The sequence below is a fragment of the Nymphalis io genome, chromosome 5 (genome assembly GCF_905147045.1).
Source record: "Nymphalis io chromosome 5, ilAglIoxx1.1, whole genome shotgun sequence".
NCBI classification, from domain to species: Eukaryota; Metazoa; Arthropoda; class Insecta; order Lepidoptera; family Nymphalidae; genus Nymphalis; species Nymphalis io.
Genome location: NC_065892.1, coordinates 3,074,025 through 3,099,103, shown reverse-complemented (window position 1 = coordinate 3,099,103; position 25,079 = coordinate 3,074,025). Strand labels below are relative to the sequence as shown.

General features: G+C 37.0%; 3 protein-coding genes across 3 annotated transcripts; all 3 read right to left on the bottom strand.

Annotated features, from left to right (window-relative positions):
* Positions 1-173: 173 nt before the first annotated feature.
* On the bottom strand, positions 174-2,117 carry LOC126768574 (UPF0728 protein C10orf53 homolog). Its single transcript, XM_050486763.1, has 4 exons — positions 1,887-2,117; positions 1,685-1,770; positions 691-953; positions 174-295 (listed from the first exon to the last, which is right to left on the bottom strand). The coding sequence occupies exons 1-4, from the start codon at positions 1,975-1,977 to the stop codon at positions 232-234; spliced, it is 504 nt and encodes a 167-aa protein (XP_050342720.1). The 5' UTR covers positions 1,978-2,117; the 3' UTR covers positions 174-231.
* A 1,574-nt stretch (positions 2,118-3,691) lies between these two features.
* LOC126768348 (uncharacterized) lies at positions 3,692-9,342 on the bottom strand. Its single transcript, XM_050486373.1, has 4 exons — positions 7,934-9,342; positions 7,541-7,711; positions 4,424-5,824; positions 3,692-3,886 (listed from the first exon to the last, which is right to left on the bottom strand). The coding sequence occupies exons 1-4, from the start codon at positions 9,285-9,287 to the stop codon at positions 3,714-3,716; spliced, it is 3,099 nt and encodes a 1,032-aa protein (XP_050342330.1). The 5' UTR covers positions 9,288-9,342; the 3' UTR covers positions 3,692-3,713.
* A 2,346-nt stretch (positions 9,343-11,688) lies between these two features.
* On the bottom strand, positions 11,689-19,240 carry LOC126768347 (cytochrome P450 6a2-like). The gene is made up of 3 exons (XM_050486372.1): positions 18,999-19,240; positions 12,706-13,758; positions 11,689-11,861 (listed from the first exon to the last, which is right to left on the bottom strand). Exons 1-3 carry the CDS (start codon positions 19,162-19,164, stop codon positions 11,689-11,691), a joined length of 1,392 nt encoding a protein of 463 aa, XP_050342329.1. The 5' UTR covers positions 19,165-19,240.
* Between the last annotated feature and the right edge of the window lie 5,839 nt (positions 19,241-25,079).

Below are 25,079 nucleotides of genomic sequence, written 5' to 3'. Positions count from 1 at the left end.
TATGTGAAATTTCAAATGACTCCTGAAAAAATACCTAAATATTTTTTAATTTATTCATAATAAATATTTTAAAGCTCTAAACCTTTGACAGTCTAAGTGTTATGAATATTGTTCTAATTAATTATAAATCAAACTAACTATAATTTATTTAATAATAAATTTATAAAAGTATATCCAACTGTAGAAAAATATGGTCGAAGTTAATTTTCCATATATAATTCTTCTTAACTTTCAGCTGACAGAATATCTGATATATTCTGTCTTTGCCATTAAAATGTCTTCGACAGAGTCGTTCCTGTAAATAAATCCGAACCTTAAGTTATGACTAAATATACAATTATACCTAGTACAATATTAATTCGAAAATAAATGAATATGGTTTAAACTCTATATTATATTTTCGGTTGTTCTATTTCCAACACGGGTTAGCAACTAACGGCCTTATAAATATTGCTTCAATCAATCAATCAATCAACAGCCAATCGTTGTCCACTGCTGAACATAGGCCTCTCCCAAGGTGCGCCAAAGCTCCCTGTCCTCAATATTGCTTAGCGGCTGTTTAATTAAAATCTGATTTCGCTCTTTTTATCTTTAGTGATTTTACATTTGAAAGAAGATACGGCATTGTCACTCATTGTTTAAGTAATCACCCGATAAGCAACGTTTGTAAGTAAGATCGTATAATTTTACTTATTTTCAATCGCTTCACCGCACGAATCGCATTCTAAACATGTATCGCGAGTTTCGTCAAAATGGAACGGCCAGTAGTCCTTAGGGGAGTATTCGCTTCTTCTAAATATTTGGTCCTCTATCAGCGCCCAGGACCACAGGTAACTTCTAGCTCTTAGGAATTTAGCTGATGATTCAACTACAGCATTTATAGCTCGACGACACACTGAGTCGCGTTCCGCAGCCGCGTTGAATGAGAGATTATTTATATTGCATCTGAATACCTGAAAAGCTATACTTTTAGAAGACTCATTATTTGTTATCGTTGTAATAAAACAACGACTTCGTTAACTTTACTTACAACTACTAAAATGTATGTGTGATTGTTTTAAAAATGTTGACATTATTGTGAGTTAAACCTGCGACTTTGCCGATCTCATGGATATAGCCATGCGAAAAGTTTCTTATTTTTTTTCTAAAAAATATATAATATGTTTCTTACGCTGACTTTGGGTATTGGTCAGGTGACACGGTCGTTATTTATTTATAACTATAATAAATTTTATAGAGGTTTCTTGAACTTTTAAATAACATACACATGCGACAACCACCCACTCATCAGATATTCTACCGCAAAAAAGCAGTACTTGGTATTGTTGTGTTCCGGTTTGAAGGGTGAGTGAGCCAGTGTAATTACAGGCACAAGGGACATAACATATTAGTTCCCAAGGTTGGTGGCGCATTGGCTATGTAAACGATTTCTAATTACATATAATGTCAATATCTACGGGCGTTGGTGACCAATTACCATCAGGTGGCCCATATGTGCATCCGGAAGCTATTCTATAAAAAAACACCTTTCTTTAACCCTTTCGTGCCACATGACTGGAGTCTGTGAAAGCTTGTCGAGATGTTTGGATGGATGTTTTAAAATTATTTCATACATAAAAAGCACAGATAATGAATTATTATTGTTTCGCCTATTAACAATATATTGTACTTAAAGTTAGTTTACCTCATGCCCACACATTTCCAACATGCAGTAATTTATATATTCCACGGGAACGAGATTAACACGAAAGCCCAATCTTTGAAGATACTCTATTCAAAATTTTAAAATTGTTTTTAATAAATGAAAAGTTAATTCTTTAGTAAAAATCTAAACATAAGACACTTCCCTCCCACAATTAATGCTAGATAGGTATAATTTGATTTACCTCGTATACCATTTAATTTTTGTGGTTTATGCGAAACAGTGCCAAATGATTCGTTGGGTCCGTAGTGAATTCTAACGTATTGCATCGACATTATCACAGAAATATATCCATTTGACAAAAATAATTATTTCAAAATTCAAAATATATTGTTACAATTACCCAGAGAACAGATAAAAAATGTCCACAGCTGTCATCTTCAATACAATAAACAAATTGTACGAATGTGGTCTCGGGCTGCCAGTGCTAGTTTAATAAGCGTCTATCTAGTATCTATATATCTATATATAAACTCTATTTATATAAATAAAATTATTGTCTGTCTGTGATTTAAAAATAGTTGTCTCTTGTAAAGATAATATGGCTAACAATCATTTAAAAAAAATTGTGTGTCTGTTTGCCCAGGCTAATCTTAGAACGGGTGGAAGCCAGGGCTAATGGCGACCGTCTAGGATCAGCGGAGGTGGGGCGAATCAGGTCTGTAGCCCAAAAAGCTCTCATTCGCAGATGGGAGGAGGATCTGGGATCCCCGTCAGCAGGCCTGGCGACAGTGGAGGCGATCCGCCCCCGCTTGAATCACTGGGTAACAAGAAGGAGCGGCACACTTACGTTTAGACTGACGCAGGTGCTTACCGGACACGGCTGTTTCAGTAAGTACCTGCACGGGATAGCGAGGCGGGAGATATCACCCTCCTGCCATGAGTGTGGTGCGCCACTGGACACGGCACATCACACTTTGAAAGAGTGTGCTGCTTGGGGGCCCCAGAGACATACCCTAGCGGCGATAGTTGGCGGAGACATCTCGCTGCCGAGCGTGATTGACGCTATGCTTGGCAGCGAGAGGTGTTGGATGGAGATGGTCTCTTTTTGCGAAAGTGTCCTGTTGCAGAAGGAGGTCGCGGAGCGAGAGCGAGAGGCGAGGTCAGCCGCCGCTGATTCTCTCCGCCGAAGAAGACCCGGAAGGAGGCGCCGACGCTATGCGCACCTTCTTCCCCCATCGTAAGCGCCGCTGGGGTTAGGGGGGTACTCCGTACCCCGAGAACCCCCTAGGAATGGAGGCCCGCTTGAGCGGGCCAACCGTCGGTGCGTCACGGTAGGATGCGCAAGCGATCCCGTGACGCCCCTTCGACAAGACGGAGTGGGTTCCGCTGGTTTTTTAGTGGGTATTCCGACGCCTTCAGTACCGGCTAGTCCCACATACCCCCCCACCTCATGTGGGGGAAACACGTAAATGCGTTTTTCCAGCGAAAAAAAAAGGCTAATCTTTGAAAACTGATTTATTATAAGATGTATTTCAAGGTTCTGTTTAGTCTTTAATGCATCAAAATCGGTTGAGTATCAAAAGTTATAATAACGTACGTATTTTTGTTAGGTATATGCTGCTAGGCTGCAATTATTAACTCGGTTATAATTTTGTCCTATTTATATATTTTAGTTTATAGATTATTATTTATTACTATTAAGGTTACCTATTCTTTGCACATCTGTTGATAAATTGTTTATAAAATAATAATTACTTACATTTTAATTAAAAGTTTTATACTTTTATAATTGTAAAGTGCTACCTATGCAATCAAATTATTGTCTTATTCTTTTAATTTATTCGAAAGACATGACATGATGTTCTTTCTAATTTTGATAATAAGACTTGTTTATCTCGACCACTGTAATAAAATAATGTCGAGATGTTTAATTGATATGATAAGAAATACAACGCTGATAAATGTAGTTACTAACTACACACTAAGACTTATTTCTAGATTTTTTTACGAATAAATTGAAGGTATTAAATATGTATGTTCACATAATTAAGATAACAGAACTAGATAATTATATATTTCTTAATTTCAGTTTTAATGGTATGCCACCTTTAACGCCCTGCACGAGGTGTAGGCGGTGATTTATCCGCAATCTTCTATGTGTGTTCTTTGATGGTTCCACCGAGAACTTATGCAACAGTGCGGCAAGTCCTGCTAGTGACTGCATTTGACCCAAACGACCTCCTGAAACAATATAATAATATATATTTTTTACATTTATTTTTGGCCCAGTGGTTAGAACGCGTGAATCTTATCCGATGATCGTGGGTTCAAACCCGGGCAAGCACCACTGTATTTTCATGTGCTTAATTTGTGATTATAATTCATCTCCTGCTTAACGGTGAAGGAAAACATCGTGAGGAAACCTGCATGTGTCTAATTTCATTGAAATTCTGCCACATGTGTATTCTACCAACCCGCATTGGAGCAGCGTGGTGGAATAAGCTCCACAACCTTCTCCTCAAAAGGGAGAGGAGGCCTTAGCCCAGCAGTGGGACATTAACAGGCTGTTACTGTTACTGTACTGTACATTTATTTTATTTTGATCCTTTGACGGTCGCAAAATGTCGGACTGTGAAAAGGCTAATAACTCTAACACTAAAGTATCACAAAAATCAAAATACTATAATCAGAGTTACAAATTTAAGCAGGTATGTAGTAATAAATTATATACTTGTTTAAATTTTTACTTTTTAGATGTTATATAAAATTATAACATACCTATGCAAGCTCGAGGTCCTTCTCCGAACGGCAAATATACGTATTTCGGTACGTTATCGTCAGTCGCAAACCGTTCTGGCTTAAATTGTTCAGGATTTTCAAAATATTTTTCATCGTTTTGTAATGCTTGCACAGGAATAACGATTCTGACTCCTGGATCTATAGTTATGCCGAGTTGATTGATTGTGTATTGACTTGCGCAAGTCCTATGCAAAGTGCCTATAGGTGGAAGCATCCTTAAGGCTTCTTTGAATGCCAAGTCTAGAAGAGTCATTTCGGCTACCGCATCGTAACACAATTTATTATCATATTTTGTTAGAACTTGATCAATTTCATTCTGAATTCTTTGTTGTAAATCCGTATTGTAAGCTAGTTCGTGTAAAACGTAACTTGTTGATGAAGATGAAGTTTCGAAACCGGCAGCGAAAAAAACAAATACTTGAGCTATTAAGCACAATTGATCCATTTCAAGTTCAACTTCCTTCGGTGTGCCGTCTGGGTTTCTCTGTTCAATGGATTCTCCTTTTATCTTACCCTTCGCTGCTAGGTCTAATACGACGTCAACGAAATCGTTCCTACCCGAAGGTTTATAGTGTCTGAGTTTAAAAACTTTTGTGATCATGTCAACAAAGAACTTTTCTAATTTTTTATCAAATATAACGACACTATTTCTTATTTCTGGTAAGATTTCATAGGCACCTAAGAGCAGAAGATCATGAAGCGATCTGTTGAAAAGTTCTCTTCCTATATTTCTAAAGACAGAATTCTCATTGGTCATTGTATCCATTTCAATACCCAAGCCGCAAGCGCCAATAAATTCAGTAGAGAATCTCGCCATAAGATCTCGTACATCGCACTCTCCACCCTTTGCGACAATTTCATCGCCTAAATCATGAAGTTTTTCTGCACACTTCACTATTAAAGGAAACATACCTTTCAATTTAGCTGTAGTGAATGCTGGCGTCAACCTTTGGCGCACAAGCTTCCACAAATCACCGTCAGCACTAAAAATATTTTGTAGCAGAGGTTCCTTTTTGATATCTCTACCCAATCCTCGCAGGTAAAAATGTGCAAAGTCCACATTTAAAATATCCCTTGCTATATCTGGATCACGAATGATAAGCTCCGGTGTGTTGCCACAATAGTTCCCCACCACTTTCTCATTGGGATATTTTTTATATAACTCAGTTGTAGTAACAGCGATACTCTTGATGCCAAATACATAATTGAAGTAATTACCGAAGATAGGCCAAGGTCGATCATATTTTACATTTCTTTTTGACCAGTAATCGTGATTTCGAGTTCCATAATAATAAATGGCTATCACCAAAACTAAAACAATTAAAGTGAACATTTCCTTTAGATATTCTGAATGCAACTTCTTATTTAAAACATTGTTGATTTAATTTTATACCAATTATCTTTCTATATTGAGTTTATCTCGAAAAAGATATGTTTGTAATATGTGCATGTCAGATAAGAAAATATTTATTTAAAATTTATATTTTAATCATTGTTGACGTTGGCTTGCGTTACTGTAAACATAATTTGTTACATTTTTTTTAAATGCGCTGTTACATTAAGAGATTAAGTCATATTTACTGGGTATATAAAAGTCACGTTTTTATAGCATTTTTTTAATGAAATGTTCATAAATCTAATAAATCGAAGTGTGAGACATTTTTGTCCTTGTTTTTGTTTGTAGGGATTGGAGCTTCCAGTCGTAATTCTTGCAGTTTTGTGATGGTCGTGGTGAAACCGTAACAGCCTGTGAATGTCCCACTGCTGGGCTAAAGGCATCCTCTCCCTTTTTGAGTAGAAGGTTTGGAGTTTATTCCACCACGCTGCTCCAATGCGGGTTGGTGGAATACACATGTCGCAGAATTTCAGTGCAATTAGACACATGCAGATTTCCGGGTTTGAACCCACGATCATCTGTTAAGATTCACGAGTTCTTACCACTGGGCCATCTCGGCTCTGGTCGTGGTGAAAACGTGGATTAAAATGGTTGAAAAGCGAGCTTGTCTATCATAATTTGCAATTCACAAGCACAAACAAGTATTTACCACAAACTATTCATGTAATTTAACTAGCAGGTACAGAATTATAGAGGAGACGTAAAAGTACTTAAGAAAAACTAGAATCCATGATACATTTGGACCTGAGTCAATGTCATTTATATAGTTTCTTAGATATTGTAAGCTTCGTAAGAGTATTTACTAAATTATCTGTTATTTAAAAATATAAAATTTAGTTAAAGATGTTGCGTTCTCTTTAACATAAACTAACAAAATTATAAATTATTTAATATAAACAAATTTATTGCGACGGTATTTTTTAATGCACTTTCAATTAAAATATAATTAACCTCAAATACTTGAAGTGCATTAAGCTCTTCATTTTTTAAAAGATATTTCTTGGAATAATGTTTAGTTGGAATACTTTTTAAAAGAGATGTTATCTCGCAAATAACTCTCCTATCCAATAATTTTTTTTAATCAAATTATGTAAATATGCTGTCTACAATTTTAAAGTATAAATATACCTTCCTATCTTCAATGAATTTACATTTTACTGGTGGTAGAGCTTTGTGCAAGCTCGTCTGGGTAGGTACCACCCACTCATCAGATATTCTATCGCAAAACAGCAGTACTTGGTATTCTTGTGTTTCGGTTTGAAGGGTGAGTGAGCCAGTGTAATTACAGGCACAAGGGACATAAAATCTTAGTTCCCAAGGTTGGTGGCGCATGGGATATGTAAGCGATGGTTGACATTTCTTACAATGCCAATGTCTAAGGGCGTTGGTGACCACTTACCATCAGGTGGCCCATATGCTAGTTCGCCTTCCTAATCTATAAAAAAAAATTGTCTTATTCATTTCATTTCATATATTTGAAGGACATGATGTTCTTTCTAAATTTGATAATATGACTTATTTATCTCTACCACTGTAATAAAATAATGTCGGGATGATTAATTGGTATGATAAGAAACACAATGCTGATAAATGTAGTTACTAACTACACACTTAGACTTATTTCTAGATTTTGTTTATGAATAAATTGAAGGTATTAAATATGTATGTTCAAATAACTAAGACAACGGTACTAGATAATTATATATTTCTTAATTTCAGTTTTAATGGTATGCCACCTTTAACGCCCTGCACGACGTGTAGTCGGTGATTTATCTGCAATCTTCTATGTGTGTCCTTTGATGGTTCCACCGAGAACTTATGCAATAGTGCGGCGAGTCCTGCTAGTGACTGCATTTGACCCAAACGAGCTCCTGGAACAATATAGTAATATATATTTTTTACACTTATTTTATTTTGATCCTTTGACGGTCGCAAAATGTCGGACTGTGAAAAGGCTAATAACTCTAACACTAAAGTATCACAAAAATCAAAATACTATAATCAGAGTTACAAATTTAAGCAGGTATGTAGTAATAAATTATATACTTGTTTAAATTTTTACTTTTTAGATGTTATATAAAATTATAACATACCTATGCAAGCTCGAGGTCCTTCTCCGAACGGCAAATATACGTATTTCGGTACGTTATCGTCAGTCGCAAACCGTTCTGGCTTAAATTGTTCAGGATTTTCAAAATATTTTTCATCGTTTTGTAATGCTTGCACAGGAATAACGATTCTGACTCCTGGATCTATAGTTATGCCGAGTTGATTGATTGTGTATTGACTTGCGCAAGTCCTATGCAAAGTGCCTATAGGTGGAAGCATCCTTAAGGCTTCTTTGAATGCCAAGTCTAGAAGAGTCATTTCGGCTACCGCATCGTAACACAATTTATTATCATATTTTGTTAGAACTTGATCAATTTCATTCTGAATTCTTTGTTGTAAATCCGTATTGTAAGCTAGTTCGTGTAAAACGTAACTTGTTGATGAAGATGAAGTTTCGAAACCGGCAGCGAAAAAAACAAATACTTGAGCTATTAAGCACAATTGATCCATTTCAAGTTCAACTTCCTTCGGTGTGCCGTCTGGGTTTCTCTGTTCAATGGATTCTCCTTTTATCTTACCCTTCGCTGCTAGGTCTAATACGACGTCAACGAAATCGTTCCTACCCGAAGGTTTATAGTGTCTGAGTTTAAAAACTTTTGTGATCATGTCAACAAAGAACTTTTCTAATTTTTTATCAAATATAACGACACTATTTCTTATTTCTGGTAAGATTTCATAGGCACCTAAGAGCAGAAGATCATGAAGCGATCTGTTGAAAAGTTCTCTTCCTATATTTCTAAAGACAGAATTCTCATTGGTCATTGTATCCATTTCAATACCCAAGCCGCAAGCGCCAATAAATTCAGTAGAGAATCTCGCCATAAGATCTCGTACATCGCACTCTTCACCCTTTGCGACAATTTCATCCCCTAAATCATGAAGTTTTTCTGCACACTTCACTATTAAAGGAAACATACCTTTCAATTTAGCTGTAGTGAATGCTGGCGTCAACCTTTGGCGCACAAGCTTCCACAAATCACCGTCAGCATTAAAAATATTTTGTAGCAGAGGTTCCTTTTTAATATCTCTACCCAATCCTCGCAGGTAAAAATGTGCAAAGTCCACATTTAAAATGTCTCTTGCTATATCTGGGTCACGAATGATAAGCTCCGGTGTGTTGCCACAATAGTTCCCCACCACTTTCTCATTGGGATATTTTTTATATAACTCAGTTGTAGTAACAGTGATACTCTTGATGCCAAATACATAATTGAAGTAATTACCGAAGATAGGCCAAGGTCGATCATATTTTACATTTCTTTTTGACCAGTAATCGTGATTTCGAGTTCCATAATAATAAATGGCTATCACCAAAACTATAACAATTAAAGTGAACATTTCCTTTAGAGATTCTGAATGCAACTTCGTATTTAAAACATTGTTGATTTAATTTTATACCAATTATCTTTCTATATTGAGTTTATCTCCAAAAATATATGTTTGTAATATGTGTATATGTCAGATAAGAAAATATTTATTGAAAATTTATATTTTAATAATTGTTGACGTTGGCTTGCGTTACTGTAAACATAATTTGTTACATTTTTTTTTAAATGCGCTGTTACATTAAGAGATTAAGTCATATTTACTGGGTATATAAAAGCCACGTTTTTATAGTATTTTTTAAATGAAATGTTTATAAATCTAATTTGATAATCGAAGTATGGGACATTTTTGTCGATGTACTTTTACCATTTTTCTTGGTGGTAGGGCTTGGAGCTCCCAGTCGTAATTTTTGCTGTTTTGTGATGGTCGTGGTGAAGGAGTGGACAAAAATAGTTGAAAAGTCTGGGTAGATAAAAAGCGAGCTTGTCTATCATAATTTGCAAATCACAAGCACAAACAAGTATTTACCACAAACTATTCATGCAATTTAACTAGCAAGTACAGAATTAAAGACGAGACGTAAAAATACTTCAGAAAAACTGGAATCAATGATACATTTGGACCTGAGTCAATGTCATTTATATAGTTTGGTATGTATTGTAAGCTTCATAAAAGTGTTGACTAAATTATTTGTTATTTATAAACATAAAATTTAGTTAAAGACATTTTACATTCTCTTTACCATCGACTAACAAAATGCTTAATATAAACAAATTTATTGCGACGGTATTTTTTTAATTACTGCGTCAAATGATTAAATAATGAAATCTATGCAATGCACCGTCAATTAAAATATAATTAACCTCAAATACTTGAAGTGCATTAAGTTCTTTATTTTTCAAGATATTTCTTGAAATAATATTAGTTGGAATACTTTTTAAAAGAGTCGTTATCGCGCAAATAACTCTCCTATCCAATAATAAAAATGTGTTATCAAATTATGTAAATTATATAATTATATTATAAGATCGAGGGACATAACATCTTAGTTCCCAATTTTGTTGGCGTATTAGCGATGTAAGGGATGTCTACGGGTGTTGGTGACCACTTACCATCAGGTGGCCCATATGCTCGTCTGTTGCTATTCAATAAATTTCCTATTTATGCTACTCAATAAAAAAAAATACAAAGTTTATATAAGCGAAATATAACGGCTGACCGACTCGTCACAAGGTCTCCGAAACTATAAGTCCGATTGACTTTAATTTAGCATAGTTACTCTGATTACGACAAAGACGCACACTAAGAAATGTTTTTTGTACATATTTAAATTTCATGGAAGGTAAATGGAAGTAGTTTTGTATGAATTTTTCCGTACGAAATCAGGACGGGTGGATGTATTATGCAACTGTAAGTAATTAATATATATATATATATAATAATTCGCTCTGGAATAATCTTAATGTCTTTATTATGATTATTATTTTGTTATTGGTCTCATCTGAGTAGTGTCTGTCTGTGATTTCAAAATAAATGTCTCTTTTTAATTTATTATGGCTATTAGCGAGTTACCAAAACCAAAACTATATATTTTTTTACTATAGTTTACCGCTGCTACCTAATAACATTTTAAATTAAGAGTATTTTTTGGTTTTACTTTAGTTGTACACATCATGAACATACATACGGTCCACTTGACTGCGGAAAGGCAGAAGCATTTCTCCGTTGTCCGATTATCTGGGCGAAAAATGATAAACGTATTATATATGTCGCGATGATAATTGCTTGTGTTCGGGATAATGAAAGCATTTCAAGAAAATGGTTATACTACCATTGCCTTTTTTTCCTTTTTTTTTTCTCGCTGGAAAAACGCATTTATGTGTTTCCCCCACATGAGGTGGGGGGGTATGTGGGACTCGCTGGCGCTGAAGGCGCCGGAATACCCACTAAAAAACCAGCGGTACTCACTCCGTCTTGTCAGGGGACGTCACGGGATCGCTTGCGCATACTACCGTGCCGTCCCAACGGTTGGCCCGCCTCTGCGGGCCTCCAAATCATAGGGGGTTCTCAGGGTACAGAGACCCCCTAGCCCCGGCGACACTCACGGCGGGAGGAGAAGAAGCGCATAGCGCTGACGTCTTCTCCCCGGTCTTCTTCGGCGAAGCGGGTCGGCGGAGGCACTCTCCTCGCGCTTCCGCTCCGCGGCCTCCTTCTGCGACATGACTTTTTCGCAGAAGGAGACCATCTCCATTCAGTACCTCTCACTACCAAGCATGGCATTATACTACCTTTTCCTGCTTTTAACATTTTGTTTATCATACGCATCATAGAACAGGTAGCAGGTCTAATTTAGAAACAATTTTATAATAAAACACGCACACAATTTATGCCAATCTTTAATGTTTTAAATTATTTATTTCTCACGTAATTTAAGTTTAAGTGGGATTCCGTTTAAAACACCCTGTATAATGCGTAGTCGAGGGTTCATAGTTAATTTTCTCTTGGATTTCTCTGATGGTACCACTGTGAAGTTGCGTAACACAGCGGCAAGTCCAGCTAGAGACTGCATCTGACCTAACCGAGCGCCTGCAACAGTAAAAATAGTTTAGATACTGGTTGGAGATTACTTACTGACAGGATTTTAAACCAACTGGGTTAAATGGATCTACTCATCCGTTGTTCTATATATAAGGATCAATACTTTTTTAATGACTGTGTTCGGGCCTAAAGGTTAATTAGATAAGAGACATGACATCATATTTATTTCTTTTTGGTATATGGAGTCGTTAATACTTCTTGCATTGCCAGTTTCCGTGGGTGATGAAAATGTTCATTTACATTTTCTCATCTATCTCCTTAAAACATATTAAAATAGAAACATTCACTTATAAGCTTATCAATAGCGATACTTTGTGTCGAAGCCGATTTCAGAACAGGTGACCAGCTACCATTAGGTGGTGGGAGATTAGTTCCATCTGCTTTACTCCTATAAAATGTAAAAGAGAAAGGGGCACTAAGGAAGGATATACCCGAGTTATTCCATATAAGGTAACGAGTAGGAGCTTATTCTCCATAAAAAGAAAGAAATAAGAATAATAAGTTCTAAACAAAACCTATGACTTGGTAATATTAATTCAATTCGTAAAATGTTGTAAATCGACTATAATATCACTAGTTCGAGTTTCTTTTCCTTATTCGATAACGTTAACGTTAATTTGCTATTTGTGTGAAATGAAAACTGCGCTGTCTCATGACAATAATTGGAATTCTGCAGAATTACACTACTGCACATCTATAATTATATGAAATTAAAGAAATTAGTATGATTACTGAAAATTTTAATAAAAGTACACTGATAATGGTATGTGCAGTTATTCGATAACACAATTACTACGTAAACTGATAAATATTAATAGACAAAACTGGATACCTATACATGCACGTGGACCTTCTCCGAAGGGCATGTAGACATATTTATTGATTTCATTAATTTCATTTTTTCCAAATCTTTCTGGATTGAATACTTCGGGATTTTTGAAATAAAGTTTATCATTATGTAACGCTTGTGAAGGAATTAATATTTTTACACCGGGATCTATACTTATTCCAAGTTGAGAAATTGTATATTTACTAGCACACACTCTATGCAATCTTCCTCCAGGGGGTACAATTCTCATTGCCTCTTTAAAAGCCATATCTAAAAGTGTCATTTCTGCAACAGCTTCGTAACACAGCCGATTATCATGCTTTAAAAGCACACGATCAATTTCATCTTGTATTTTTTCCTGTATGTCCAAATTGAATGCAAGTTCATGTAATGTATAGCTGGTACTCGATGACGATGTTTCAAAACCAGCTGCAAAAAATAAATATATTTGGGCTATAAGGCACGATGAATTCATTTCTAATTCAATCTTCTTAGGCGAACCGTCTGAATGTCGATGCTCAATAGAATCCCCAATTATTTTACCCTTCCCAGCTAAATCTAAAACGAAATCAACAAAATCGTTTCTACCAGAAGGCTTAAAATTTCTTTGTTCAAATATTTTCATTATTATGCTTGTAAATGATCTTTCTAAATTATTGTCAGTCATGCGGATGAATTTTCTTATCCCTGGAAAAATTTCCCATAGCATGATTAGAATATCATTCGTCAAAGAGGGATCAAAAATTTTCTTTCCTATTTTTCTAAAAACAGAATTTTCGTTGTTTATTGCGTCCATTTCAAGGCCAAATCCACAACTTCCTATAAAATCTGTTGAAAAACGCGCCATAAGTTCGTATACATCACACTCTCCTCCTGCGGCTACTATTTCGTTTCCTGTAGTTTCAAGTTTCTCTGTACACATCACTATAAGTGGAAACATATTTTTCAATTTAGATGTAGTAAATGCTGGAGTCAGTCTTTGCCTCAATAATTTCCATAAGTCACCATCGAGATGAAAAATATTTTGGTGCAGTGGTTCAATCTCGGTATTTCTACCTAAGCCACGTGGATAAAAATATGCGAAGTTTGCGCTCATAATATCTCTAATGATATCTGGATCCCTGATAATCAACTCAGGCGTTGGTCCCCGAAAGTATCCAACCACTTTCTCTTCTGGATATTTGTTGTACATTTCAGTTGTAACCTCAACGAAGCCTTTCATTCCAAAAAGTGTTTTAAAATGATTTCCAAACAGCGGTAGCGGTTTGTCGTGTTTAACATTCCTCTTAGTCCAGTAATCATAATTCCGCGTTGTATAAAAATATATGGACACTAATAATATTATTGTTAATAATAGAAACATCTTTACGTGCCGAAGTAAAAAGCACAAATTACATATAAATTCTGAAATTACTTATTTATAAATGATCACCTAATTATAAATTGTAATTACTTAAGTAAGTGTAAATTAATTATTTAAAAACAGTTAATTAGGTTTGTTCGATAAGCCGAAATGGCCTAGTGGTTAGAACGCGTGAATCTTAACCAACGATCGTGGGTTCAAACCCGGGCAAGCCCTACTGAATTTTCATGTGCTTAATTTGTGAATTTGTGATTATAATTCATTTCGTGCTTGACGGTGAAGGAAAACATCGTGAGGAAACCTGCATGTGTTTAATTTCATTGAAATTATGCCACATGTGTATTCTACCAACCCGCATCGGAGCAGCGTGGTGGCATAAGCTCCAAACCTTCTCCTCAAAAGGGAGACATTAGCCCAGCAGTGGGACAAATGTTAATAGGAGATAAACTTATAATAGGAGATTATTTAAAATAATATGTCTAATCAGGCGCAACATTTTAACATAATATATAATTCGACGAGCTGGTTGGCGTGGTTGGTGGATGCTTGCCTTTCACGCCGAAGATTGTGGGTTCGATTCCCTTAATTTGGGATCAGATGGCCGAGTGTGAAAAATGTTCCTGGATATTATTATTATATAATATAATGTGCTTAACGCGAACAGAGAATAAGTCTGCAGTTACTGGGAGCATTAGATGCGAAGCAAATAGAACTCGCACAACAGTTCACTAACCTCGGTAGTGTCGAGTCAAATATGAAAGGAAATATACTTTACGAATCAAATATGAAGAATACGAAGAGGCTGTTACATAGGGGCGCTCGCGCGTTCTATTCGCCTTATATACCTAAGTACCAGAAGCGTCAAGTATGGTATCACCTCCGTGTCAGCACTTTAGTACTTACCAACCATGCCCAGGATGACGTGCCCGCCTTGCATCTCTCCTTGGTAGAGCTAGGTCAGCTTGCTGTGACCATTCTGTAAACATTTTAGGGCTTAATAGATGTCCTCGCGGTTTCACCGGCGTGTAACTAAAAGAAATCATTAATAGCAGACTTATAATATTTCTTTAATATTATTTTTATTAGACTTTAATATTAGTTTTCTTTTCATGGGATAATCGTATACATTGTTATTCTATATTTACGCGCGAACGAAGCCGCGGGCATCTGCGTTCGGTGAGACCTTCTTACTTTAAAATCACAGACTTCCATACAAGAATTATCCTTTTCCTATACTTACCCGCGAGCGAAGCCTGCTTGCTTGCCTGCTTTTAGCAATAGCAATGGCGATAGCTAGTTAAATGCTTAGTGTCGAAAAACAAAAGAAATGTGTATTACATATATTGTTATTTTTTTAATCCGTAATATGTACAGTTTTTAATATGAAACATTGATAGCGGCGGGGGTTCTATTGCGTTGATAAAGGCCATAATAATAGTTTTACTCATAAACCTTCCATGTACAGACAGCGATCAATTACATTTTTACTATATGTATAGATAACGTTAAGATAAATAAGACAAGATACCGATAGACGATACCGTTTAAGCAAAAAAAAGATTACTAATGGTCTCCGTACCAGTAAAACTGTATCGTGGAGATAAGAAGCCAATTACGTTTTCGGAATAGCAAGACTAAGTAAGTTACAAACATTATCCTCTTAGTTCAAGTAGTTGCTATATAATAGGCATGATGACAGTATTAAAGAATTAAAAAATAAATGATTTTAGTGAAGAAACTATTTTAAAAGGATTCTAAAAATAATCTCATTTTAATATACATATTGAGATGAATAAGATTTTTAATAAAACAAAAGTATAAGATTCTGTAATCGGCCATTTTATTTGAAACACCAATCAGAACGAAAGACGTCATGCATCAGAATCATAACCCTTTCTCTTGAAAAGTTGTTGTGTTTACGCGTTTAAAATTAATTTTGCATCATTTAATTAGTTGAGTCGTTGGTTATTCGGGGTTTTGTGAAGAAAATAAAACATCCAAGAACCGTCAATGATGAAACAAGGTTTTGTTAAGGCAAATTCCTCTAATTTGCCCAGGATTGATTTGTTGATGTCATGTTTTTGATTTGTTAGATTTGTTTCATCAAATAAAGACTTTTGTTCATATGATATTCGAAATGTGAAAACTACTTACTAAGTACATTTTTATTTATCTTAAGTGTTATCATAGGTTTTTTTTTGTTAGCTATATAGTATTACTCGCAGATGAAGAGCCTTTATATTGTTACCAGTAAGAATTTTTAAAGACAAAATTTCATTTAGCTCCACTAGTACTGAATTTGTGAATTTACCTATTTACGAATACTTCTATAAATCTAAATGTATAATAAATATATAATAAATCTTTATGAATCTCTGCCTCTATATATTTGCGTTAAGCCACTTATTTCTCACAATTTTCTTGTTTGGAACATACACAAAAAATTTGTTAGATGTTGATATTGATATATTTTTACACAGAGGGACCGCATACTACTTGTAAAATTTGGAATTCATTTTTAACCTTAGGAAATACGCAATACTTTCTGATTTTCTTCGTTGAGTAATAACAGATTAGTTTATCGTCATCGATTATTACTCGAAAATTGCAAGTCACCGCGGTGATATTTCAAAAATATCAAACAGAGGCAAAGTACTAATTAGATCACTGAATTTTCCATGCTTAATTTCATCATATAATCCATTTTGTTCTCGGGAGTTATGAGAGCACTTTGAGAAAATGACAATCAATATGTTAAGAGACAAAACTGTTGCCTGATTTTAACGTTTGTAATATGCTGACGGTTTGTTTACGTCATCGGACAAGGATGTAGTTCTTTAAATACAGCTTTTTATAATAAAACATTTAATTACAACTATACTAACTAATTAAAAAAAAACTTTTAATCACAAGTAATATTTAATAATCATGTACAAAATATTCCTGTCAAATTATTATTTCCCACGTAATTTAAGTTTCCGTTTAAAACACTCTTACTCTTATAGATTACTCGCTGATAGGATTGTAGACCAACTGGGTTTTTAATGTTTTCACCGACAACCTAATAATCCGTTATTCTATATATATAAGTATCATTACTTTTTTAATAAGTCAAAGGATATGACATAATATTTATTTATTTTGGGTTTATGAAATCGGATTCAGGACATGTGACACCTGCACGTATGTATATAATTATATTAAATTAATGAAATTCGTATGATTACTGCGAATGTTTTTAAAAGCTCAGTAATAATGGTAAGTGCAATTATTCGATAACACAAATACTAAGTAATTTGATAAATATTAATAGATAAAAATGGATACCTATGAACGCACGTGGAAACCTTCTAAGCATAGGCGAAACTTAATTAATCTACTTGACGGATCTTTTAAACTAACTTAGTTCTCAACGTGTTTAACTTTTCCAAACTACAATTAAACTGACTAACTAAATTATCAGCTTCTTTTAATTTTTTCAATACAATTTCACCTTGACGCCTACCTGGTCCGATTTTCACCAAATGTGTTCTTACTTTATTTAGCTCAATACTTAAATTATTTAAATGTTCACACATTACGGTCCATTGTATAACATATTTATATAATTTAGATTTGCTTATTCATATATATTACCACGCATACACCAATTCACTATAAAAGCACTTTGACATATTTTTAATTACACTATCACGCAAAATCTTCTAGCCTCGGTCATCTGGTTCCAGTATAGGTGTATATGCTCAATTATTCACTCATTATATCACTAGGCTTTCTTTGCAGGAATTGGTAGCTCTACAATTACAATCTTCGCATATAACCTTAGGATTCCGGTAATGATTAGATTGTCTGGGTTGATTAGAATGTCTTAGCACATGTCGCGTTAACTGGTCTCTCATCCAAGATTGATGGCATTTCTTATATAACCTGTAGCCAATATATAATAATCCAAAGAAAAATAAACAAATAACATATAATCATCAAGACTATACCTATTGCTGACAGATGAAATTTGATTTCTTCCACTGTAGCTGAATTTTTTCCTCCACCGGCACTGTTTTGGTTCATAAAGATTTCCACGTTGTTCAGCTTAGATTGCTATATGATGATGATTGTCTTTGAATACAATAATATTCGTAACTTTACGACTTGTACACAGATTGACACAGTCCGGACTAAACGTAAACATGATTAACTTGATCCCCGCCCAAGTGGCAGGGTCGCCATATAGGGATGAGCTTTAGACACAATAAAACATCTGTAATGATGATCGAATACTGAGTATATTTAGTCCATTACACATTATTATAAGCACGCACCTAAGCATACATGAATGACAAATGCCACTTTTAGAAAAGGCATTTTGTGATGTAGTATCTACTACATCAAAAAATGCCTTTTCCAAAAGTGTCATTTCTGCAACAGCTTCGTAACACAGCCGATTATCATGTTTTAAAAGCACCCGATCAATCTCATCTTGTATTTTTTCCTGTATGTCCATATTGAATGCAAGTTCATTTAATATATACTCGATGACGATGTTTCAAAGCCAGCTGCAAAAAATAAATATATTTGGGCTATAAGGCATGATGAATCTATTTCTAATTCAATCTTCCTAGGCGAACCGTCTGAATGTCGATGCTCAATAGAATCCCCAATTATTTTACCCTTCCCAGCTAAATCTAAAACGAAATCAACAAAATCGTTTCTACTGGAAGGCTTAAGTTGAGAAACGCGCCATAAGTTCGTGTACATCACACTCTTCTCTTCGTTTCCTGCATGTTCAAGTTTCTATGCATACTTCACTATAAGTTGAAACATATTTTTCAATTTGGAAGTAGTAAATGCTGGAGTCAGTCTTTGGCTCAATAATTTCCATAAGTCATCATCATGATGAAAAATATTTTTGTACAGTGGCTCAATCTCCTCCAACCTAAGCCACGTGGATAAAAATATGCGAAGTCTACGCTCAAAATATCTCGAACAACATCTGGATCCCTGATTATCAACTCAGGCGTTGGTCCCCGAAAGTATCCAACTACTTTCTCTTCTGGATATTTGTTGTACATTTTAGTTGTAACCTCTACTACGCCTTTCATTCCAAAAAGTGTTTAAAAATGATTTCCAAACAGCGGAAACGGTTTGTCATGTTTAACATTCTTTTTAGTCCAGTAATCATAATTCCGCGTTGTGTAAAAATAATTGAAATTAATATTATTATTGTAAATATTGAAAACATCTTTACGCTTTGAAGTATAAAGCACAAGTGACATATAAATTCTGAAATAATTTGTTTATAAATGATCATATCGTTCTAAATAGTTATTACTTATGTAAGTGTAACGTTTTGAATTAATTACTTAGTTAAGTAATTTTACGTTTGTAGTAGGCGAGTTGTATGTTTTGCTTATTTAGCTGACATATTACTAAAAAGTGATTAGTTTGGTTTGTACATTCCCGGAATAAAAATAATTCATTGATATATCATGCTATGATAGTATATATTAGGAGATATAACGTATAATAAGAGATTATTTATTTAAAAGAAAGTCGCTTTTAAACATATGATTCGTAAGGAATTTGCAGCTACTGTGAGCATTAGGTGCAAAGCAAATAGAACGCACACATCGGTACTATCGAATCAAATATGGAAAGAAAGCTAGTGCAACCTTCGCGCTAATTAGAACCGGTATTTCGGTTTGAGTTTTCTAGGTATTATTGAATTGAGTAATATACCTAACTAATTTGCAAGAAAATTATTTACTGAATTTTATTGTAGAAACGAATACATTGCCCCCTATAGATATATCTTGGCGGAGTCAGAAGCCTTCGATTTTTTTATCGAACGTCTTTCAAGTTGTTTTATTTGTATATCGTTTTTCAGTGATATTAATATACATTGATACACCTATATTGTGACTCTTCCGTAAGTATTTCCAAAATTAGAATATTATTCAGAAGGGAGATTTGGGTTGCAAGCTTCAAATAGCCATATTAGACCAATAGTGGATACGCGCCCCCTCCGTGTGTGCTCGAGGCGTTGAAGCGGCGGGAACACTGGAGGACTCTTGCGAGATGGCGCGACCGTCTCTGCGAAGAACGGTAATTATTACAATATTTGTTTTATATTTATTAAAAAGACAATACTAATTAACTTAGTAAGATGTAAGTAAAATATTTAATGTAAAGTAATTCCATGAAATGCAAATTTATTTTTATCTTATAAAAGTTTGCAATATAAATTAAATAACAATATGAGTACAATTAAACGACCTTAATTGTTTTTTTAGATATGCAAAACAGTTTGAATAATAAAATTGCGATACAATTTGGTTTTCAAAAATATAATTATAATTATTGTTCGTATGTATTTTTATTCATAATGGTATATAATATTTTCTAATTTTTTTTTTTTTTATATATTCGCCGGGAGGGCAAATGACTCTACTCCACCTGATGGTAAGTGGTAGTAGAGTCCAAACGCTACGACGGCCAGTACAGACGGGAAAAACGTTCTGCACTAGCCGCCTTCGCCTTGCCGGCCCGCAAGATACCTCTTCACGCCTCGTTTGAAGGAACCCGGGTTGTAAGAGGAGGGGAACACGTGAGCTGGTAAGGAATTCCATTTTTTGGAAGTGCGACAAAGAAAGGAGTTGCCAAATTTCTTTGTTCGCGATGGAATTGATGTCACAGTTAGGCGGTGATATCGAGAACCAGCTCGCGTGGACTTAAGAAGGAAGGGGGAAGCAGGAATTAGAGAGAATAATTCCTCAGAGCACTCGCCGTGATACAGTCGATAGAAAGCGCTCAGTGCTGCTATCTCACGACGCAATTGTAAAGGTTAAAGGGTGTTTGTGACCTTTACGTCGCCAATAATGCGTACGGCACGTCGCTGCAACCGGTCCAAGGCCTCAAGTAGGTACTTAGCGGAGCCATCCCAAAGGTGCGAGCAATATTCCACGCAAGACCGTACCTGTGTTTTGTACAGCAGGCACAGTTGTTGTGGCGTGAAAAAGCGCCGCACCTTGTTCAGAACTCCGAGTTTCCGTGAAGCTGTTTTTATAACAGCCTCGATGTAATCCCTTGGACTAAGGTCGCAGCGAACGTCAATCCCCAGCATGGCGATTTTGCTTTGCATCACCAGCGGAGTACCACAGAGGGAGGGAAGAGGGGAAAATGTTGACTTTTTCGCCGTGAGAGCGCATACCTGTGTTTTCTTGGCATTAAACTCAACAAGATTATCAGAGCCCCATTTGGCGATGAGCTCTAACGTCCTATCGAGTTCAATGACAAGATTCTCCCGCCTCTCCTCAGTTTCCGCCCGCCCAGCCACTGCGCGTCCGTGGTATCCACCATGCACTGTACTATCATCTGCATAGCAATGTATGTTCCCAAGGGAGAGCATATCATTGATATGCAAAAGAAAGAGTGTGGGAGATAGCACAGATCCCTGGGGGACCCCAGCATTCACTACATAGAATTGTGAAGCGCAACCATCTACTAAAACACGAAGGCTACGCTTGTGTAAGAAGCTGGCAATCCAGGTGCATAGCTGAGCAGCCAGGCCATATGCCGGTAGCTTGGAGAGAAGACTTCTGTGCCAGACCCTGTCGAAAGCCTTGGAGATATCGAGGCTGACAGCCAACGATTCTCCATGCTTGTCGATAGCTTCACCCCAGAGGTGTGTTACGTACGCTAGAAGATCACCTGTGGACCGTTTTGGTCGAAACCCGTACTGACGATCATTAATCAGACAGTGATCTTCTAGGTAATGGATCAGTTGGTTGTTTAAAATCCGTTCCATCACCTTACAAAGTACTGAGGTGATAGCTATTGGCCGATAATTTGCCGGGTCAGACCGATCCGCTTTTTTGGGAACCGCTTGCACATTAGCTCTTCTCCAAGCCTCCGGCACACTTCCCGAAGAGAGAGAAAGTTGGAACCGGCGCGTTAACACAGGAGACAGCTCCGCTGCGCACTTCTTCAGCACTATGGCTGGTATTCCATCGGGACCGCTAGCTTTCCGTACATCAAGTGATTGCAGCTCCGCACACACATCACGTTGCCTGATTTTAATGTCAGGCATCGTATGGCCACATGCAGGTATTGTAGGTGGCAGTGCACTACAATCATCGATGACGGAATTGTCGGCAAAGAGTTTAGCCAGGAGATCAGCTTGCTCTTGCGGACTGTGAGCTAGCGATCCGTCCGGATTTCTGAGCGGTGGCAGCGAAGGTTGGCAGAAATTATTTTGCACAGACTTGGTCAGACGCCAGAAGCTACGGGAGCCCCTAGGATGCGAAACAAGGTCATGACCAATCTGTACAATGCGCTGTGCATCCGCTCTCGTGTATGCCTTTCTACAGTACTTGGAATTTTTATTATAGTTTGCTTTCAGTGAGTCAATGTTAGATGCCCCGCTAAAACAGCCGTTGATCCACTTGCGATATGCCACCTGCTTAGATGATACAGCATCGGCACATTCACGAGTGGACCAACGGTTACGCGTACTTCTACTGACGAGATCTGAGCTAGGAATGTAGTATTCCATTCCCAGCATGATCTCGCCAGCAACAGCAGCGGCACTAGCTGTCGGGTCATTCCCACTGAAGCAACGTTCCTTCCAAGGGACCGACGCATAGTAATCGCGCATACCGTCCCAATCCGCCGACTTATAGTGCCAAACGCGACGTTTGCATACCGCTAGTGGCGGCAGCTTCGCCTGTGGCACTCTGGTAGAAATAAGGCTGTGATCCGAAGAGCCAAGAGGAGCCTGAACCACAACCTGATATTCCACCGGGTGAGAAGTCAGCAGAAGGTCCAGTAGAGAAGGTGCTTGCCCATCAATGTCTGGGATCCTGGTGGGCTGATCAACCAGTTGGGTCAAGTCATGTGTGAGAGCAAAAGCATGAGCAGTCCTTCCAGCATGGTCAGTTTTAAGGGATTTCAACCAGGATTCGTGGTGAGCATTAAAATCCCCCAAAAACACCAATTCCGCGTTAGGAAATTGCTCTTGCGCAGCATCTGCCACCCGACTAAGATGGTCAAATAATCGGCTTGTCTCCAAGTCACCATTGTGGGATCTGTAGAGGCACACGTAGACTCGGCTCTGACGAACCAGGTCCACACGTATCACCAACATGGAGAAGCAGCGCAGTCGGTGACAGCAAACATCCGTCCTGACGAACAAGCATACTCCGGCTTTCGCTTTGAAGGATTCTTCAAGCGTGTAGCCGGGATAATTAAGGTAGCCGGTATCGGCAGGACGGAGTATTTGTGTCTCCGTGAGAAACAACATTGCTGGCCGTGTTGTCTCGAGATGGTGGTGGACAGCGTTGAGGTTAGTGTGGAGTCCTCGGATGTTAGAGAACTCGACCTCAAACAGCGAGGGTATGGTGGGGGTGTGCACCGCTGTACGACCGTTATTTCTTTTTTGTTGCGCCATTTGGGAAAAATGAAATGGAAAAGAGACGTGAAGCGAGCGATGTATTGCCACGATAGGGATGGGCAAAGTGTGGAGGCGTGTTTCCCCAAGTGGTTGCCAAAAGGAAAAATACACTGACCCGCCGGACGGAAGGGCCCCCGAACCCCCCCGGAAGTGGCCGCCGGGACCCCACCTACCGGTCACCAACCGGCACGACGGTCCACCCCGAGATTATGCGTGGCCTGGTGGGGCAGCCTCACAAGCTGGTTAGGCACGCTCGGGCCCCTGTACTATGCCACGGGCGGCCAGCGGAACAGCCGTTTCTTCGGGTCTCCCTGACCGGCAGGTCAATACAGTTTCCCCCGGCATTGGTTCAACAGCCGTCTCCAATTGGACCAACACCCATCGCGGCAACACTCGCTCGGGCTCTGGCTGTACGCTGGCTGACCTCGAAACGCGGCTGCAAGCCACTTCACGAGTTTTTCACCATGCGTACGGTGGTAACAAGCCAGGCGGATGTTAGCATCCTACCACCAGATGAGCAGATGGTCGCTCAGATATCCCTTAGTCGCCTCTTACGACACCCATGGGAAAGAGAGGGGCAGTGAAATGTATTCTTTCTCCGTCACTGCACGGATAAAAATATAAATATAACTTTTAATATTCATACATAAAATATAACTTTTGCGGGTACTATTTTTTATATTTTGCCTTAAAAATGGCTTTACGTAGATTATACTATTCCAACAAGAAACCATAGCCACGATTTACGTCATCATTGTATCACATAATATGGAAGCTGAGATGTTCTCTTTCATGTGCCTAAAAATACATTGGCTCACTCACCCTTTTAACTAGATCAGGTCGAGGTATTGGAAATTAACTCTCTCTGTTCTCTCAGGCGAGCTAGGCCGATGTAAGAACACGGTAGGAGTACGATGGGGTTTCGAATCATCGGATTTTCGGGAAGTTCTTGGCGTCAAAAAAGAAATATAGGTAATTTTAAATAGATTTTTTAAAGAATAATACTAGTAGGTCCTTCTCGTGACTTTTTTTTATTTTATGTTCATAGGTCTACAAAACAAAATGACAATCAAAAAATTTAAATGATTACATTTCTCTTGATGTAGACACGACATGCGTTTTTGATTAAGTGCAAAAAAAGCGTCTAGTCTGTGACAGCAACAAAGACCTAAGCTTATAAGTTTTTTTAATAGCTAAATAATTTAATCTATCGAAACAGTTTTTTTAAACTTTTTTTCAATGAGGCTATAGAACTGTCGGTAAAAATATCATAATTAAAACGAATAATATTATAAGAGAAACACATGCGGTATGAAGGCGAGTGGCTAAGTACATTTGTTTTAGAGGTAGGAAGACAAAAGGTCATACAATATCGCATGCGACTATTTGGGCGAGGAATGAAAAGATATATAAAATTTATTCAGGAAGTATTCAAATATACAACAATTTTTTAAACTATAATTCTGCGCACGTAAAGACGGTGTTGCATATATCGACGCGAACCTCTTAGCGAATCATTGTTTCAGAGCAACCTATAATAATTAAAAAAAAAAAATTAATAATTAA

What these genes read in the sequence shown, in the direction of transcription:
- LOC126768347 (XM_050486372.1), bottom strand. Translation starts at nt 19,164, where the DNA reads ATGAAAGGCGTAGTAGAGGTTACAACTAAAATGTACAACAAATATCCA. An exon ending in TTTTTATCCACGTGGCTTAG is followed by an intron (nt 13,759 to 18,998) that starts GTTGGAGGAGAT and finishes CACGTGGCTTAG; the next exon opens with GTAGAAATACCGAGATTGAA. An exon ending in AGGTCCACGTGCATGTATAG is followed by an intron (nt 11,862 to 12,705) that starts GTATCCAGTTTT and finishes TTACTGTTGCAG; the next exon opens with GCGCTCGGTTAGGTCAGATG.
- LOC126768574 (XM_050486763.1), bottom strand. Translation starts at nt 1,977, where the DNA reads ATGTCGATGCAATACGTTAGAATTCACTACGGACCCAACGAATCATTT. An exon ending in AAAATTAAATGGTATACGAG is followed by an intron (nt 1,771 to 1,886) that starts GTAAATCAAATT and finishes AATTTTGAATAG; the next exon opens with AGTATCTTCAAAGATTGGGC. An exon ending in TGGAAATGTGTGGGCATGAG is followed by an intron (nt 954 to 1,684) that starts GTAAACTAACTT and finishes ATAGCTTTTCAG; the next exon opens with GTATTCAGATGCAATATAAA.
- LOC126768348 (XM_050486373.1), bottom strand. Translation starts at nt 9,287, where the DNA reads ATGTTCACTTTAATTGTTATAGTTTTGGTGATAGCCATTTATTATTAT. An exon ending in AGGACCTCGAGCTTGCATAG is followed by an intron (nt 7,712 to 7,933) that starts GTATGTTATAAT and finishes ATATTGTTCCAG; the next exon opens with GAGCTCGTTTGGGTCAAATG. An exon ending in AGGACCTCGAGCTTGCATAG is followed by an intron (nt 3,887 to 4,423) that starts GTATGTTATAAT and finishes ATATTGTTTCAG; the next exon opens with GAGGTCGTTTGGGTCAAATG.